Below are 16,448 nucleotides of genomic sequence, written 5' to 3' on the forward strand. Positions count from 1 at the left end.
ACGAAATGAATTGGTCTAACCGGTAAGGACTTGAGTTTCTTAATCATGTGGTTAAAAATCCGATTCCTGGTTAATGTGTATAGAAAAAAATCCGGTTGAAATGGAAAAACTCATCTTCTGTATCACACATGTTTTTCGTCAGAGATTTTGGGAGAACTCACCTTACATACCTCACATATTTTTCGACGGAGATTAGTCATTATAAACGACAAGAGAAACTTAAGTAACAAAAATATGATGGTAACCCGAATTCAGTTGGAAGAGGAGAACACACCTTATGCGTCACATATATTTCCTGATAGAGATCATAGAAGAATCTATCTTACGTGTCTCACATATTTTAGGATAGAGATTAGTCATTGTAACCGATGAGAGAAACGTCGTTGAGAACACAAGAGGCACACGGCACACCCCCTTTTTCATCCACGTGTCACAAACATTAAAAAAATAACACCACTTCATAGCAAAACGCTGCGTTTCACAGTGAGCTGCAAGTGTTGGGGATCTCCGATTCAGTTTTCAGTTAGGCGCAACTGTTTCCGTTGTCTGAAATATTCATCACTCCAACCGATCCAAAATCAACCCAATTTCATTCTTCAATTGGTATTGTTCCATTCTCTCCAATTTTTCGTATTTTAATTCTAACTTTGCAATCTCAATTAATTTTTTTTTTAAATTTTTCAATTAATTTTTTTGGTGTTTCCGGTATATTGTACTGTATTCACTTTATGGATCAAATAGTTAAAGTTTCATTTTATTGCATTTTATGTTTAGTTATGTCTCTGTAGCACCAACACTACCGCCACTTCTGATCAAAGATGTGTCTGGTGTCTGACGGTTGTGACTACGTTCAATTAATTATTATTTTTAATTTTTTTTATTGGGATCGGTGTCGGTGGTGTCTGGTGTTCGTATATGTGTTAGTGCTTCATAGGTTATCATACATATTTTATACACTGACTCGCGCGACACATGGTCGATCACTTTAAAAAGTATGGTTGATTTAGTTGACTAGATTGTTACTTAACTTCATGGCTCAACTAGTTAAACTTTCACCTTTTTGCATTTTAGTTTAAGTTATTATTTTTGCAGCACTGTAGCATTGGCGTGTCCGACACCAACACGACACTGATACAGGTTATTATACATAGACACTCACCTTTTGTAAACCCGGAGACACCTGGTTAATCACGTTAAAAAGTGTGGTTAATTTAGTTAACTAGATTGTTATTTCAATTCACGGCTAAAATTCTGGTTAATTCAACTATATGAATTAACCACAACTTTTTGATCAGGTGATCAATTGAATTAATCATCTACTTAGCTGAATTAACTACATTTTTACACTTGATTAACCAGGTGTCCCAGCTGTATGAAAAGCTGGTTGTTGATAAAGCATTTCTGTTTTAACTTTTTGAGTTTTCTTCCAGGATCCATAACAACAATTGTTGAAGTTTTTTTACGATTAGAACAATGGAAACTCAAAGTGTTGAAGATAATACCAGTGATGTTGATGTTGGAGGTGTTTCAGATAATGGAGAAGTTATTGTGGATTTTGAAATGAGTGTGGTATATTTCTCTGAGAAAGTTTCAAATTTAAGTATTTTTATGATGAATTTGGAAACTTTGGAAGGTGAATTAGAGGGTTTAGTTTGTGATGAAGAAAACATCGATATGGATTGTGTTTTAAAGGGTTTTGAGTTTGATTTGTTATGCGGGGTAATGGATTCTGAGGTTGGAGATTTGGGTTTGTTTTTGGATACACTTCATGCTGAGATTTCTGGTTCTAGAGAGAGAGATTCTTCTTTGAACAATTGGCAAGAGAGGTTGGTTGAATCCGAGGAGCAGTTTTATGAGATTAAGAAACAATCTTTTAGTTTTGAAAGGACTTTGTCTTCTTATAAGAAGGAAGAGAATGGTAAGTAGAAGATCTTAATGATTCATATTTATATATGTTGTTTTTGTTGTTGTTTGAACATTGATTGCTTGTTGTTTTTATCTGTTACATGTTCCTGTCTTTTCATTTACTTGTTAGAATAGGGTATATTCTTTTATGTGGGGTCCACCTTAATTTTCATGTGATATTGTGTGTATAATGTTTATGCAATATGAATTGCAAAAGCCTATTTTGCATTAATGGAACTCTTCTTTTTTGTTTTAAAAAATAAGAAAAGGAAGAAAGAGTTGTGAAGAACATATTGAACATTTGAACCGACCAATGAGAATATTTTTATCTGAATAATTTTGCGAGTTTAATTTTGATACATTCCCAGTGTGAAAAATCTAGACTCTTAGTAAATCACAACCAATCATAAGTGTGACTTCGTAAGTGGTTATGAACTTATGATTAAATATAAACAATGTTAATGTTCTAACTATTATGATTGATTGACAGTGTAAAAAATCTTTCCACTGATAGTGTATATGAATTAAACCCTAAATTTTCATTTCTAATAAATATTTGCTGTCCTTTTTTATGTGTTGGATTTTCAATGACGACAGGGAATGTTGAAGACGATGGAAATGTCCAAGAGGATGATCAAACTTCGAATGTAAACAACATGATGAACATGCAAACAACTGAGCAACATAGAAACATTTTGAGGATGCTTGAGAAATCTTTGGCAAATGAAATAGATCTCGAGAAGAATTTCAATGACTCGAAGAAAATTGAAGAAAAGCTAAATCTGAGGATCCTTTCTTTAGAAGACGAGTTAATTCAAACAGAGGAAGAAGCGATCGAAGTTTGGGAAAGATTTTTTGAGGCAGACAATGCGCGTGAGATCCTGAAGGGAATTTCAAATGAAGTGTTGGCTAAACTCAAGCTTTCTCAGTTCAATTTGGTCGGTTTAAGAAAAAGTGAATCCGAGCTTAGAGATAAGCTGGAAACTTCTATAGAGCAATTGAAAAGTAGAGACGTTAATTTGGAAAAGATCGAAAGCAGCGCAGCTGAAGCAGTCAATTTAGGTGACAAAGTGTGTTCACTTGAGAAGCAGCTACAAGAAACTGAATGCCAGTTAGTGAATGTGAAAGTCTCTGCCGATGAATATCAGCAACAGTATAACGTTGTGTGTTCTCAAGTTAGAGACATGGATAACCTTATCGTAGAATTGAAAGAAAATGCAAAAAATGCAGAAAATCAAGCTAATGCTGCAGAAGTTCAGTGTAAAAAATTGACGGAAACTAATGAAGAACTCAACAAGGAGCTGACTCTTTTAAAAGACTGTGGTATCACATCCGAGAGTGTAGAGTTACTTGAAAGGCAGCTAAAGGAGACTGATTTACAGCTGCAACAAGCAGTAGCGTCTGCTGGAGCTAGTGAAGAGAAGCAAAAGATGCTGTGTTACACAATTGAAGATATGGAACATGTGATAAAGGATCTTAAGTCAAAGGTTTCTAAAGCTGAGAGTCTAGCTGACAGTGCAGAGGACAAGTGTATCATATTATCTGAATCTAATGCTGATTTAAACGAGGAAGTAAGTTTCTTGAGGAGTAGATTGGAATGCTTGGAGGGATCACTGCACAAAGCGGAGGAAGCGAACATGACAACTGCAAAGGATATTGGAAAGCAAATCAAAGTTTTCAAAAGTTTGGTGACACAGCTGGCTTTGGAGAGAGAGCGTCTTATTAAGAAGGTAACGACCCAGCTTTTGAAATCTTGTTTCAGTGCACTACATTATACTGCCATACAGACCTGCAAATATATCTCTTGAATACATAATGTTTAACTTGAATATTTCTTGCTCATCAATCAACATAAACAACTAGGGTATCAATTGATCTGCATGGTTTGATAATTTGTGTGTCAACAGGATGGGAGTGGGCAGACCGTCAGGGGCCTATGGTCTAGGCAACGTCAGGCCCAAGCCAGACTATGCTTTTTATTTTCTTTTTGTACAAATAGCCAAGTCCAAAACTGTTTTAGAATCAATTAAGTAAATATAAATAATTTTTTACTATTCTTATATAAGGTTTTGTACTTTGTGTTGAATCGGAAATTTTCCAACCTTTTATGTAACTTAAACATACTGATGTACGTCTGACCTATGAGCTTGTTAGTCTTTTTACGAAAGCCACAGCACTCACCACTTGAGTGGTGTAGGCTTTCACTAAAAATTGTGAAGCAGACTTTTAAACAAACTTTCAAAATGCCCGGCGGTCCTTAAAAATGGATGTATAACAGGTAATAGGCCAAACTTGAGCCTAACATTCTCGAAATAGTCATGCTCAGGTCTTGCAAGGTCCGAGCCTAGCCTACCGATTCCCACCGCTATATTTCAGTATGTGAATAACAATTGATCAAGCACACCCTTTTTTCTCCTCTTGAGTTTAACTACTGTAGTTATGTATGGAGTTTATTACAATTTACTTTTAATTAAAGTATCCTATAAATCAACTTGATTGAAGATTCATAGGATGAAAATTTAGCAGTGGTTTGCTTGGCTGATGATAGGATGTATGGGGGTTTCCCATTTGTTTTAAACATTTATGTCATGTCTGCCTGACTATGGTATGAGATTTTATATACCAGTTCATTGTTAATTGAATTTGTTGTCCTTTATTTGCAGCTATCCTCCTTAGCAAGCGAGAACAAAATTTTGGTAGTGAAGCTGAGGCAAACATATAAGGGTTCTTCTAAAGAAGTTGGTGCGACTTTTTCTTCTGAGCATGAGGTTTGTATATGCCACTGACACACAAGAATCTCTTAAGTAGTTAACAAATGTATTAGCATCGTATAGTATATAGAAATGAACAAATATATTTGTTTCATCTTAGGGCAACAATTTTAAATATTACCATATTTAGAAACATATTTTTGATAGAAAATATAACTTGCATAAGTAGTGGTGATAGTTTTAAGACAAAGTTATCTTTGGAAGTCAGTGGTGAATTCAGTTGTTTCTGAATTACACTGTTACGTCTGCATTGCTGCTGCTATTGTATGGCTTTGGATATGGTTTCTGTTGGACAAACTTTTGCATGTTTTAATTTTACTTACGTTTTTATCTGGTAGTAGCTAGATGACTAAAAATCCTTTTTTTTATCCCACTAGTTCATGGATTGGTGATGCTGTAAGACATTGTCTTGTATTAGGTTTGAAGATAGATGATTTACCACTAAATCCTTAATTGTTTGATCTATTAATTTTTTGGTTCTCTCTAACTATTGGATTATCCTTCTTATCAATCCTCCTTACCATTGTTTCAAAATATCTGCTCCACTCATGTCCAAACATGCTATTGGCAGTATATTTTGTTTGAATGTACTAACATTCATGGCATGCTTCTAGGCTCCTTGCTTAGTTAAATATTTTTCTTTTTATGGTAGTCTTGCTGGTGAGTAATGTTCAATCGTTTTATTATCATTACAAGTGCCCTATATGTGGTATCAACTTTTTCTTCGCTGGTAAAGTGTTATTTGTTAGTTAGGTGTAATTTTTTTTAATAAATGTAAAACAGTACTTCGCATAGAGTGCATGGCTTCTTGGTTAGAAATATGTGCATAAAGCATGCTATGTGGATTGTTTAAATTACTATTTCTATTAAATCGTTGGCTCCGATTTTGGACTGCATAATTACTATTTTGGACTCCCTCCTCACTGTACAATGTGGATAGATAGTAAACACAATTACTTCCTCCGGTCTCGATTGCAAGCATAAAACACAAAACATTCATGTTTTTTGGTCTCAAATATAAGCAAATTTTAACTACCTTCATTGTATTTAATGCTATTATTTCTATAATACACTTCATTAATGCTGGAAACTATTAAAATGAGACGAGTCAGCAATAAATCTCATAAAAGGGTATTTTTGTGAATGTGCTTATTTCTTCTATAAGATCAAGAAGAGTAATTGCATTCAACTGAATTTTTTGATAAGTATGATATGAAGTTTGTTAATTTCTCTTATAATAGAGACCGAGCCGGAGTAAGTATTATGGTATTATCTTTTGTTGGCACCTGAACTGAATCGTAGGAGAGTTCTGATACATAGAGCAATACTTGACACGGAAATGTTTTATTTAGATATAGTTGTTACATTCCTTCCAAATTGTCTTTTTTTTCTTCTTTTCTTCCTGATATTGTTCTTTATTTATTTTGAAAGAATGTTGTTGTATTACATATGATATATACTGAAAGAGTAAATGTAATAATATTTTATCATTTCTGATATTTAAATGTAATAACAGAAGATATATATGAACAGAGAAAAGTTCTAAATGTTGCTCCTATATTTCTTTTCCAGGGGAACAAGACATCGAAAAATTCATCTGCAAATGATAATGAAGTAAAATCAGATTCAATACCAGATGTTGGGACTGTGAGGAGAATAGATGCAGGAGTTCTTACCTTTAAGCACTTATTGATATCATTGTTTGTCTTGCTCCTTTCAGCTGTGACCTTTCTGTATTTCAAGGACTTGAATGTTGATGTCAGACTATGAAGGGATTGACCTTTCTTTATTTTTGGAAAGGCAAGACACTACTCTTGGGATCTTGGCAGGGACTTGCGGAATGGGAAATGACATCATATGAAAGGACAAATTCCCTTAAAAACGACGATTCGTTGAATCCTTACAAGTGCAGTATGGTGATGCAGCTGTAGAGGATCCCCAGGTCCAGGAGATAGATTGTACTAGGTTACAAGGACACTGACACTGTAGGTTTTAATGCAAAGCATTGTGTAGTAATCAAATTTTGTTTCAATGGCACGTATTTTCTTTTGCAGTAGATTCCCTTAAAAACCACGATTACTTGAATCTTACAATTTCAGTATGGTGCTGCAGCCGTAGAGGATCCCAGGTTCGGGAGATAGATGGTACTAGGTTACGAGGACAATGACATTGTAGGTTTTAATGCAAAAGCATTGTGTATGTGTAGTAATCAAATTTTGTTTCAATAGTATGTATTTTCTTTAGTTGGATGGTGTGCCAAGCAGCTATGAATTGTTTTAGTAAGTGAGATTGTTCCCCTCAATTGTTTGATTTGAAATAGATGACTCATGTTCCGACTTGACAAAACGAACAAAGTAAAATATGGATCGTCCGATCAAAAGCTTAGATGATTCTGATTCACAATATTGTGAATGTGTGACTGCACTAAGCTATTTCCCAGGGAATTAAAAGAGACACATTGCTTTAATCTATTTCCATGCTGGTATGCTGTGGGCTTGATGCATATTAATTACCAACCCACATTTCAAAAACAAATAATTCAGTTGAAATTTTATTTCAACTACCACATCAGAGTTATAAAAAGGAATTGATATGTAGCAAACAAATGAATCAACCTACAAGATTTTTTGGGTTATGATCCTTGTTATTATTGGTGAAATTTCCAAGAGTATGTATGTTAGTTAGGTGTGTGTTGCAATATCATGAGGAGATCTGACCCCTTTGAAATAAAAAATTCACTTTAAAAGGTATACCAAGTGATCTCAGCTAAAATCGGCAGTTGACATATGATACATTCATAATGTTTGATGCATATAAACTTAATGTATACAGACGATTTCAATGGGATCGAGATTGCCTACTATGCGTATTGACGTAGTTACACACCGGTGGTTAGGGTTGGGAATAAGTCAGGCCAGGTTTTGATAGGCCTGAGCCTGGCCTAAGAAATAAATCACAAGTCTGAGCCAGGTCTATGGCCTATCATAGGCCGTTTTTCTAGGCCTGGCCTGGTCTATTTAAAAGCCTGGACTGACCTGAAAGCCTACTTACAGGCCTACTTCACATTAAGGCCATCAAATAGTTCATTTGGCCTACTAAATAGGTTAAACTTATCTTAAAGCCTACTTAAAAAGCCTATTTCACTACAAGTAAATTTCAACTAGATTAAAGCATACATAAAAGCCTATAACAACAAAGCCTATTAAGGGACTAATAGATGGAGAAAAATATGTTTATACTTTTAATATATGCAATTATTTTAATATAAAAAAAATATTTTTTAATAAATAAGTATTAATAGGCCGGCCTATTAGGCTTAACAGTCTTTTTTTGAAGCCTAAGCCTGGCCTATTTAACTAAACATGCTTTCTAAAAAGCCTAAGCCTAAGCCTATCTACTAAACAGTCCAGGCCAGGCCAAAACAGGCCAGGCCGTAGGCCCCTGTAGGCCGGCCTGACCTATTCCCAACCCTACCGGTGGTAAATCATGACCATTGATTTTAGACCAGACAGTCCATATCACAAAGGCAGTTTCACTGTGTGAAACAATCTCAATTATTAATCTAGATCGGACGGTTGAAAGCTGTAACTACATGATCCAGTTACAACAGGGAATCTAACTCCATTTCAACGATCTAGATTACTTACTTTAAAAAATGAATTATTCGCGTTTAGGAACCTAAAGTCGTCGCGAAGGTCGTAGCTCAAGCAGAAAACTACTTAAACAACTAGTTCTATCTTGTGATATGTTGATATCTCTCATTTTTCAAATATGCAACAACCAAGTGTTTTTCCACTAAAGTGGGGTCGGCTCATTTTTCAAATATACACATCAAAATCAAAAGTTTCAGCCCTCGTGAAAAGTTTCACTTTGATAGTGCTTCTATTTTGACTCAGAGTCTTCCAATTCCAAACGAGTAGTTAATCTTAAGCACCGGAGCATTGACTACCAAAGATGACATGAAGTTACAGAATCACAGTTGAACAATATGATCATACTTGGGCAAACAAAATTGAGTACACAATCTTTGTCAAACTAATTTTGTATCCAAATAATTGAGTAAATAGTCAATTTCCCCCCTGAAATTGTAAGTTTCATCAATTACCCCCCTGAAATTAACAAAACTTCAATTACCCCCCTGAAATTGATGAAACTTACAATTTCAGGGGGGAAATTGACTATTTACTCCCAAATAATTGTTCTATTTTATTTTTTGTTAAGAACAATTTGATGGCGTTCTTTGGTTTACCATTTTAGCTTAGAATGGTATGCAAATGCGAACTCAGTATTTGAACTGCTTAAGATAAATCGAGTTCAACCATATTAAAGATTTTTTTTTTTTTTGAAGAAGCTAAATTAGCCCACATAAATTAACTCCGGAGAGAATCGATCCTGAGACCTCGAGGAGGAGCACACTTCCATGTCCCAAGCCAATACCATATTAGAGATATTATTGATATACAAGAGCATGATAAATAGGCTTAAAATTGTTATAAGCAAGATAAGGATGACAATAAGCAGAATGGAGATTTGAGTATATGCCTTGACAATTTCTAAATATATGAAAAGAAAAAACACTGACACCAAAATCATTGGTTTAATAATCCATTTGCAAGGCATTGAATTTCTGTTCTAGAGAACATGCTTAATGGTTTGCCAAGCTACATGTTCAGTCAGAATATTAGAGCAAAACTTCCCTTAATTTAAAAAGAGTGTGGCTGCATGAATCTGTTCATATCAAACCCATGGTATGAAAATGAGTATATGGCTTTATATATGAATAAAAAAGAACATTTCTTTTCTAGAGAATCTAATTTGAAAATCAAATGCTTTTTCTTTATAGAGATACATTGTCACACACTCACATGCTTGGATTCTCTCATCTACATTCACATGTTTAACTTAATAAATTATCAAGTTCATTGCTCTAAACCAATCTGCATGGATGATGATGAGTATATTGAAGGCGACTAGACAGCTGGATCCAAACCCATCGGTACACCCTAAAATGCCGCCATATCCAGAGATTCCAGACGGTCTAAGATTGCAATGTCAAGATTCTGATTAATCAAGAATCTAGACCTCATTCTCAGTTTGTGAAACACAACACCACAAATCAAGCAACTATTCACTCCAAGGAAATCTGGAATTCAATTTGGCTTCCAATTTTCTTTTCAAGTTGCTCAGTTCTTGTCAGCCAGCCCGATGATTTATCATCCAGCCCGAATTCTCCATTATGCCATTGTAGGCAGCGTTTGAATTCTTTTCAACATTATCTCACACTACACAGTGATTTTATGTCCCTCGTAAGAATCTTGTTCATCCACTTCCTCATCAAGAAGGAAACCATCGATTTCGGGAACATATCCGTCCCACTTCATCTCATCCACAAGCAAATGAGTTTGTTGGTATATCTCCTCAGATCTCGGATGTGCCTTGTCTCCAACAAGAAACGCATGTACCTCGTCCCTTACCTGAATCCAGCTACATCCCGGCTCCTTCTTTAACTTATAATTCTTCATAAAACTTCGTATTTTCGCAACCTCGCCCCACATTCCTGCGATAGCATATACATTCGACAAAAGTACGTAAGCAGAAGAATCTTGAGGGTCCAACTGCAATAAAGAATTAGCTGCTTTTTCTGCAACCTCAACGTTCCCTTGCAACCTGCAAATACCGAGTAAAGTTCTCCATATAACATCATCAGCTTCAAAAGGCATGCTTTCAATAAGCTCTAAAGCTTCATTTACTTGGCCTGACCTACCAAGTAGATCTACCATGCAAGAATAATGTTCCATTTGGGGATCTAAACCGTAGTGACTTCGCATTTCCCGGAAGTAATGTAGCCCTTTGTCTACAAAACCCATATGCGCACAGGCTCTGAGGACCGAAATAAAAATCGTATGATTTGGTTTCACATTCTGAAGCTGCATCTCCTCAAATAATTTAATTGCATCTTCTCCAAGTCCATGGTATGCATATGCACAAATCATGGCACTCCAAGTCACATAATCCCGCTTAGGCGCCTTCTCAAACATTATACGAGAATCTTGCATATTTCCACACTTCGAATACATATCTACAATAGTACTAGCTATATACACATCTGAATGCAACTGTAGCTTTAAAATTTGTCCATGAATCTGCTTTCCGAGTTCGACAGTAGCCAAATTAGCACAAATGTCAAGTACTGTGGCATATGTGAAGTTGTCAGGTATTACACCAACTTGTAGCATCCTAGAAAAATAACTCAGAGCATTTTCGCCTTGCTTCTCCGAAGAGAATCCTGAAATGATTGAATTCCAAGAAACAGTTGTTCGCTCTTCCAATCTCTCATGGATCTTTTCTGCCTCCACTAGCATTCCACACTTGCAATACATATCAATAATGGCGCTTCCGACAAACCAGTCTAACCCCATACCAGACTTAATAACTCTTCCATGGACCTCCATACCATAGTTCAAAGCTTTCTTTCCCGCACACGCCTTTACAACACTGCCAAAAGTATAATCATCAGGTTCCATAGTTGACCGAAGCATTGAAACAAAAAGTGCAAGTGTTTCTTCTACATGTTCGTTTTGCTCGTGAGCGGCAATGATTGCATTCCAAGATACAGCATCCTTTATTTCCATGTCATCAAATATCAAACAAGCTTCCATCAATGCTCCACATTTTGCATACATGTCTAAAATAGTATTTGCAACACAGATATTGAAATCTAAACCACATTTCACTGCTAATCCATGCAGTTGAATACCTTCCAAATAGCCTTTGATCGCTGAACATGCAGTCAAAGCACCAGACAGACTAATTTCGTCGAAGTCAAGATAAGACTTCTGTAAAGACCGAAAAATTTCTAAAGCTTCAAGAACTTGATCTTGCCGTGCATATCCAACAATAAGGGCATTATGTGATTGCCGAGTAGGGTTGGGGAATGTGTTAAATACCTTTCGAGCATCAACCATTCTGTCACACTTAGCATACATGTCTAATGTAGCAGTTCCTACTATATTATCATATCCAAAATTAGTCTTTAGAGCATACGCATGCAGCTGTGTGCCCAATTCAAACGCTGATAATCCGGCACACGACCTAAACGCACTAGCAAATGTTGCTTGACTCACCCCCATACCTTCATCTAACATAACCTTATACAATTTTAATCCCTCAGTAAACCGATCATTTCGAACATAGCCTGCAATTACAGCACTCCAACACACCGAATTCCTTTCCGGCATTTCACAGAAAATGTTAAAAGCATGATCTAGTTTCTTACACGTCGAGTACATATCTACTAGAGCAGTACCTGTTACAACATCACTATCAAAACCCATCTGAATCGCAAGGCAATGAACCTGAAGTCCTAAACCATAGTCTTCAATACCAGTACATGCTTTCAAAACAACAGCAAAAGTAGCATAATCATGCTGAATTTCCAATAATCTCATCTTAGTGAATATTTCAATCGACTTTCGATGAAACCCGTTTTGTAAATAACACGACAACATCGAATTCCACGAAACAACATCTCGTTCCGGCATCGAGTCAAACAAAAACTGAGCAAATTCCATGTTTCCAACACCAGCATAACCAAATATCATAGTGTTCCATGAAATAACATCCCTTTGAGGCATTTTATCGAACACATTGAACGCGTAATTCAAATTCAAACATTTACAGTAAAACTGAAGCAAACAGTTTGAAACAAAAACAGTGGGAACAAAACCAGTTACTGTAATCTGGGCATGAGCTTGTTTACCAGGATTTATAGCTTTAAGGTTTGAACATTTTTGGAAAATGTGGGAAAAGGTTAGTTTCTTTGTTGGGTTCATTTGGTTTGAGGAAATGGAATGAATTGCATAAGGAGGTGTTGTTTGAGAGTTAAGAATTGGAAGATGAAGAACACGAGACAAGGTACGATGTAACATTGATTGGTTTGGTTTGGCGGGATTTTGATACTTCAAAACAAAACAATGGTTCTTCTCATAAACTTGTTTCCAAAAAAAAAAAAAAAAAAAAACAAAAATAAGAGTATTTTGTTTGATGTAAACTAATCTTGCGTGCAAAACTGTGAAGACTAATCTCAATCTTCTTAAACCCTAACTAAATTTGAGAAAGTTTTAAACACTAAACCCTAAATTCTTTAAAAATCAGGATTAAAAAAAAGAAAGTGTTAGACCATAGAAATTATTTATAAATTTAATATTTTTTACCAAATGAAACACCAAAAACTCAAAATTTGGGCTTTGAACTTTTTAGGTCATATGTTGTCAATCACAAATTATTATTACAAGATCTTAATGTTTTTTTGCGTTGTTTGTATATAAAAAAATGTTTTTTTTTTAAGAAGTTAAACCAACCCCCTCAAATTGAGACTAAAGAGAATCGAACTTGAGACCTTGAGGAAGAACACACTTCCAGGTACCAAATAAATACAACTAGACCAATCCAAGTGGGTTTATAAAAAAATGTTGTATTGTGAGTTTATCACGGTCATTGTATGTGACAACTTTAAAAATAATCATGATAAAAGTCAAATGTTTTTCTATTATTATTTAGAGGTTATAATTAATTGATAGTAACAAATTTTTTATATTAAAAATGTATATAAATCAAGGGGTTGTTTGCTTTAGATTTTTTAAAAATCATTTCTAATATTCTAGTTATGTTCTTAAAAATCACTTTTAATAGAAAAAAGATAAAAGAAAAACATAATTTACCATGTTTATATGTTTTTAACAATATTAATAAAAGAATTATTATGTCATGCATAATTTTCAACTTGAATGTTTTTCAACCATTTATATCTTTCTTTGAAAGCCTCTCAAGAATATTCTCTAAATTATTTATATCAAATATTCTCCATGATCGACCTAGCCCGCATCGGCCTGGTGGAAAATTAAAGGTGTATCTACTACTACGACTTTGGTCCTTCTCAATGGGTGTCTAACATATGAATTTAATTTGGAGAGGGGGACCGAGACTAGGTGATCCTCTATCTACTTTTCTTTTTTAATCGTTGTAGAAGGGTTAAATTTGATGATGAATGTTACTTTAGAGGTGAGGTTATTTAAAGGCTATGAAATGGGTTTTACAACAAGTGTTCATATTTCACATTTACAATTTGGTAATGATACATTGTTATTGAGAGAAAAAGTTGGACAAATGTTCGAGCAATGAAAGTTGTTCTTAATTTATTTGAAGTAATTTCCGTCCTGGATGTAAATTTTCATTAGATTATCTATGCGGGGGGTGAACACCCTGAATTGTGGATGAATGAAGCTTCTTTGGTGTTGAACTGTAAAACTAGAAAGACACCTTTTACATATCTTGGCTTTGCCGATTATGGGTGAGTCTTCAAGGTTATGTTTTTGGTATCCATTGATTGATCGTTTCAAAAGAGGCTTTCAGGATGGAAAAGTAGAAACCTATTGTTGGGAGGTCGTTTAGTTCTTTTGAAATTTGTCATGTCTTTTGTGTCGGTTTTTTTTATTTTTCTTCTTCAAGGCTTTCAGAAGTACCACATCCTCTATTCAATATATTTTTAAATGCTTTTTGTGGGGATATTGAGGATGTTAGAAAAATCACACGGGTTAAGTGGGATACTCAATGTTTAGAAAAGGAGAACAAAGGACTGGGAGTTCATAAAATTCGGGAATTTAATTTGTCATTGTTAGATAAATGGTGTTAGAGGATGTTTTTGGATCAAGGAAGTCTGTGGTATAAGATATCAGTAGCTAGGTATGGAAGAAAGGTGGTTATATTAGGTAGGTGGTCGGTTACGATCATTGTGGGGGGAAGCAAATGATGGCTATCCCTCGAGTAGAAAGGTCGGGTTTTGGGTATTTGGTTTGATGACAACTTAGTGCAGGATGTGCGACAGGTCTAAAACATTCTATTAGTTCAATTCTTGGATGGAAGGGGGGTGTCTGTTGTGCAATATGTTTAGTCATTTGTTTGCACCTCAGAATCAATTTTCACCCCTACATAGTCATTTTTGATTGCGTGGATTAAATTTTGGTTCTAATTAATTTTTAATTTTTTTCTTTTCCTTTTTTGCAGGATTAATTTTTTAACTTAAGCAAGTAATTTATCTGGAATAAATTTAGCACTCCATGTGTAATTCAAGAACCGTCAATTTAGCAATACAGTTTTTTTAACCACATAAATTCAACAAACCATGTATCCATATATACATGTGTCCTCTTCATTGAAACTATTGTGTGCTGTAGCAAATATCATCATGAAGCTAGGAAGTATTATCATCTTGGTGGGTGCTTTGTTTTCTCTCTTCACCATCACCTATGGATCAGGTACACCATAACTTAATACCATAATTCTTAGAGCTATTGCAAATTTAGATATCATTCATATACATAAATTGTTTTTTGGCAAAATTATTTCAATTAGAGAGTATAGTATGCTAATTTCTAAATTAAATTCACTTGTGAAACTATTTCATCATCATATTTTTGTTGTCAATAATATTTTAGGAGTAGCGCACACAGATGGTTTCGCGACCTCTTGTCCGCGACACATGGACTTTCGGGGCCAATGTCAAAATTCTCGACTCTGCGGTGTAGACTTCAATGGTGCATTAGGAGCAAGCGCCATGGTTCAACAGTGTGCTTGCAAGGATGTTTCAAAAAATAGGCATCGTTGCACATGTTGTGTTAGATGTGAAATTGGGATAGATGAGAAGACAGCTATTCCTTCAAGACATTCAAGACATTCTGGTGATTATATACCAAAATGTCATAAGTGAGTAAAGAAAATGTAATAGCATCTAAAAATTAATGGAATTTAATAATTCCACATCTTAATTTGAGTTTTTCTTTAGAGTCTCAATGTATGAGTTATATTTTGGATCTCTATTTTGATTTTATATTTTTAAGTGCATTTTAATATTATTTATTTATTTTTGTCTAAGTTTGATATGTTCTACACGTAATTGAAGAGATTAATCCCTAAATATGCAGAAAGTTCTCCCTTAAAGTTTTAAAGTTGCTCCCTGAGAGTGTTAAAGTTGCTAATACGTACCCAAACTCGGGATCAAGCCTGAGATCTTCTTTAAGTTAAAAGAAACATACAATATTTCTTCTTAACGTTCTTGACTTAATATTTTCATCTTAATATTCTTGACTTAATATTTCATGTTTTAAATTTTGATCGAACAACTCCAGATCCTACAAATTTTTTTATCGTTTGTTATAACTTTTTTAATTTTCTAATGAAAAATTCAATTTCTAATAAAAAAATCATTTATGATTGATCGAATTCTTTAATTGAAACATCACATGTAGGATCTGCAAAGAATCAGTCTTGTGGAGAAACTCAATTTATTTGATGCTTTCATTTTGGGCCATTATTCACAGTGACTGATTCTTTGCATTTACATCGTGTGTATAATTTCTTAAGATTAATTACAACTGGTGACTGATTCGTTTGTTTAATATTAGTATTTATTTTTGTTTTGAAAAAATGTGAATTAGAACTTTTTTCATTTATGTCTTTCTCAGGCACCTTTCAAATTCCTTGTTTAATCCGTTCGAATAATATAATTTGAATAAGTTTTGGTAATATCACATTATATTAATCCAAAAACACTCATACTCCAACAATAAATAGAAAATGCATGTCTCCATGCACATTTAACAAACCATTGTAAACTACAAGATTTGATCAACATAACACTACAAGAGTGTATAGAACTAGTGAGTGTGTCCCAAAATCCCACGCAAACACAAATTTGCGGCGGACAAAGCTCCCTTG

General features: G+C 34.6%; 2 protein-coding genes across 3 annotated transcripts; one reads left to right on the plus strand and one right to left on the minus strand.

The window, feature by feature from the left end:
• The first annotated feature begins 376 nt into the window (after positions 1–376).
• On the plus strand, positions 377–6,959 carry LOC11430741 (WPP domain-interacting tail-anchored protein 1). Of its 2 annotated transcripts, XM_024770715.2 has the most exons (6): positions 377–603; positions 1,093–1,137; positions 1,431–1,918; positions 2,503–3,635; positions 4,569–4,673; positions 6,249–6,959. In XM_024770715.2, the coding sequence occupies exons 3-6, from the start codon at positions 1,474–1,476 to the stop codon at positions 6,444–6,446; spliced, it is 1,881 nt and encodes a 626-aa protein (XP_024626483.1). In that variant the 5' UTR covers positions 377–603; positions 1,093–1,137; positions 1,431–1,473; the 3' UTR covers positions 6,447–6,959. The 2 variants fall into 2 exon arrangements, with proteins under 2 accessions (XP_024626483.1, XP_003621609.1); XM_003621561.4 differs by lacking the exon at positions 1,093–1,137.
• A 2,494-nt stretch (positions 6,960–9,453) lies between these two features.
• On the minus strand, positions 9,454–12,696 carry LOC11430742 (pentatricopeptide repeat-containing protein At3g02330, mitochondrial). The gene has a single exon (XM_003621562.4). It carries the CDS (start codon positions 12,602–12,604, stop codon positions 9,959–9,961), a length of 2,646 nt encoding a protein of 881 aa, XP_003621610.1. The 5' UTR covers positions 12,605–12,696; the 3' UTR covers positions 9,454–9,958.
• Between the last annotated feature and the right edge of the window lie 3,752 nt (positions 12,697–16,448).

This window comes from Medicago truncatula, chromosome 7 (genome assembly GCF_003473485.1).
Source record: "Medicago truncatula cultivar Jemalong A17 chromosome 7, MtrunA17r5.0-ANR, whole genome shotgun sequence".
Classification (NCBI taxonomy): domain Eukaryota; kingdom Viridiplantae; phylum Streptophyta; class Magnoliopsida; order Fabales; family Fabaceae; genus Medicago; species Medicago truncatula.

Excerpts from the sequence above, each read along its gene's own strand:
- LOC11430741 (XM_024770715.2), top strand. The coding sequence starts at position 1,474 with ATGGAAACTCAAAGTGTTGAAGATAATACCAGTGATGTTGATGTTGGA. Across the intron at positions 1,919-2,502 it reads TTATAAGAAGGAAGAGAATG|GGAATGTTGAAGACGATGGA; the intron begins GTAAGTAGAAGA and ends CAATGACGACAG. Across the intron at positions 4,674-6,248 it reads CTTTTTCTTCTGAGCATGAG|GGGAACAAGACATCGAAAAA; the intron begins GTTTGTATATGC and ends TTTCTTTTCCAG.
- LOC11430742 (XM_003621562.4), bottom strand. The coding sequence starts at position 12,604 with ATGTTACATCGTACCTTGTCTCGTGTTCTTCATCTTCCAATTCTTAAC.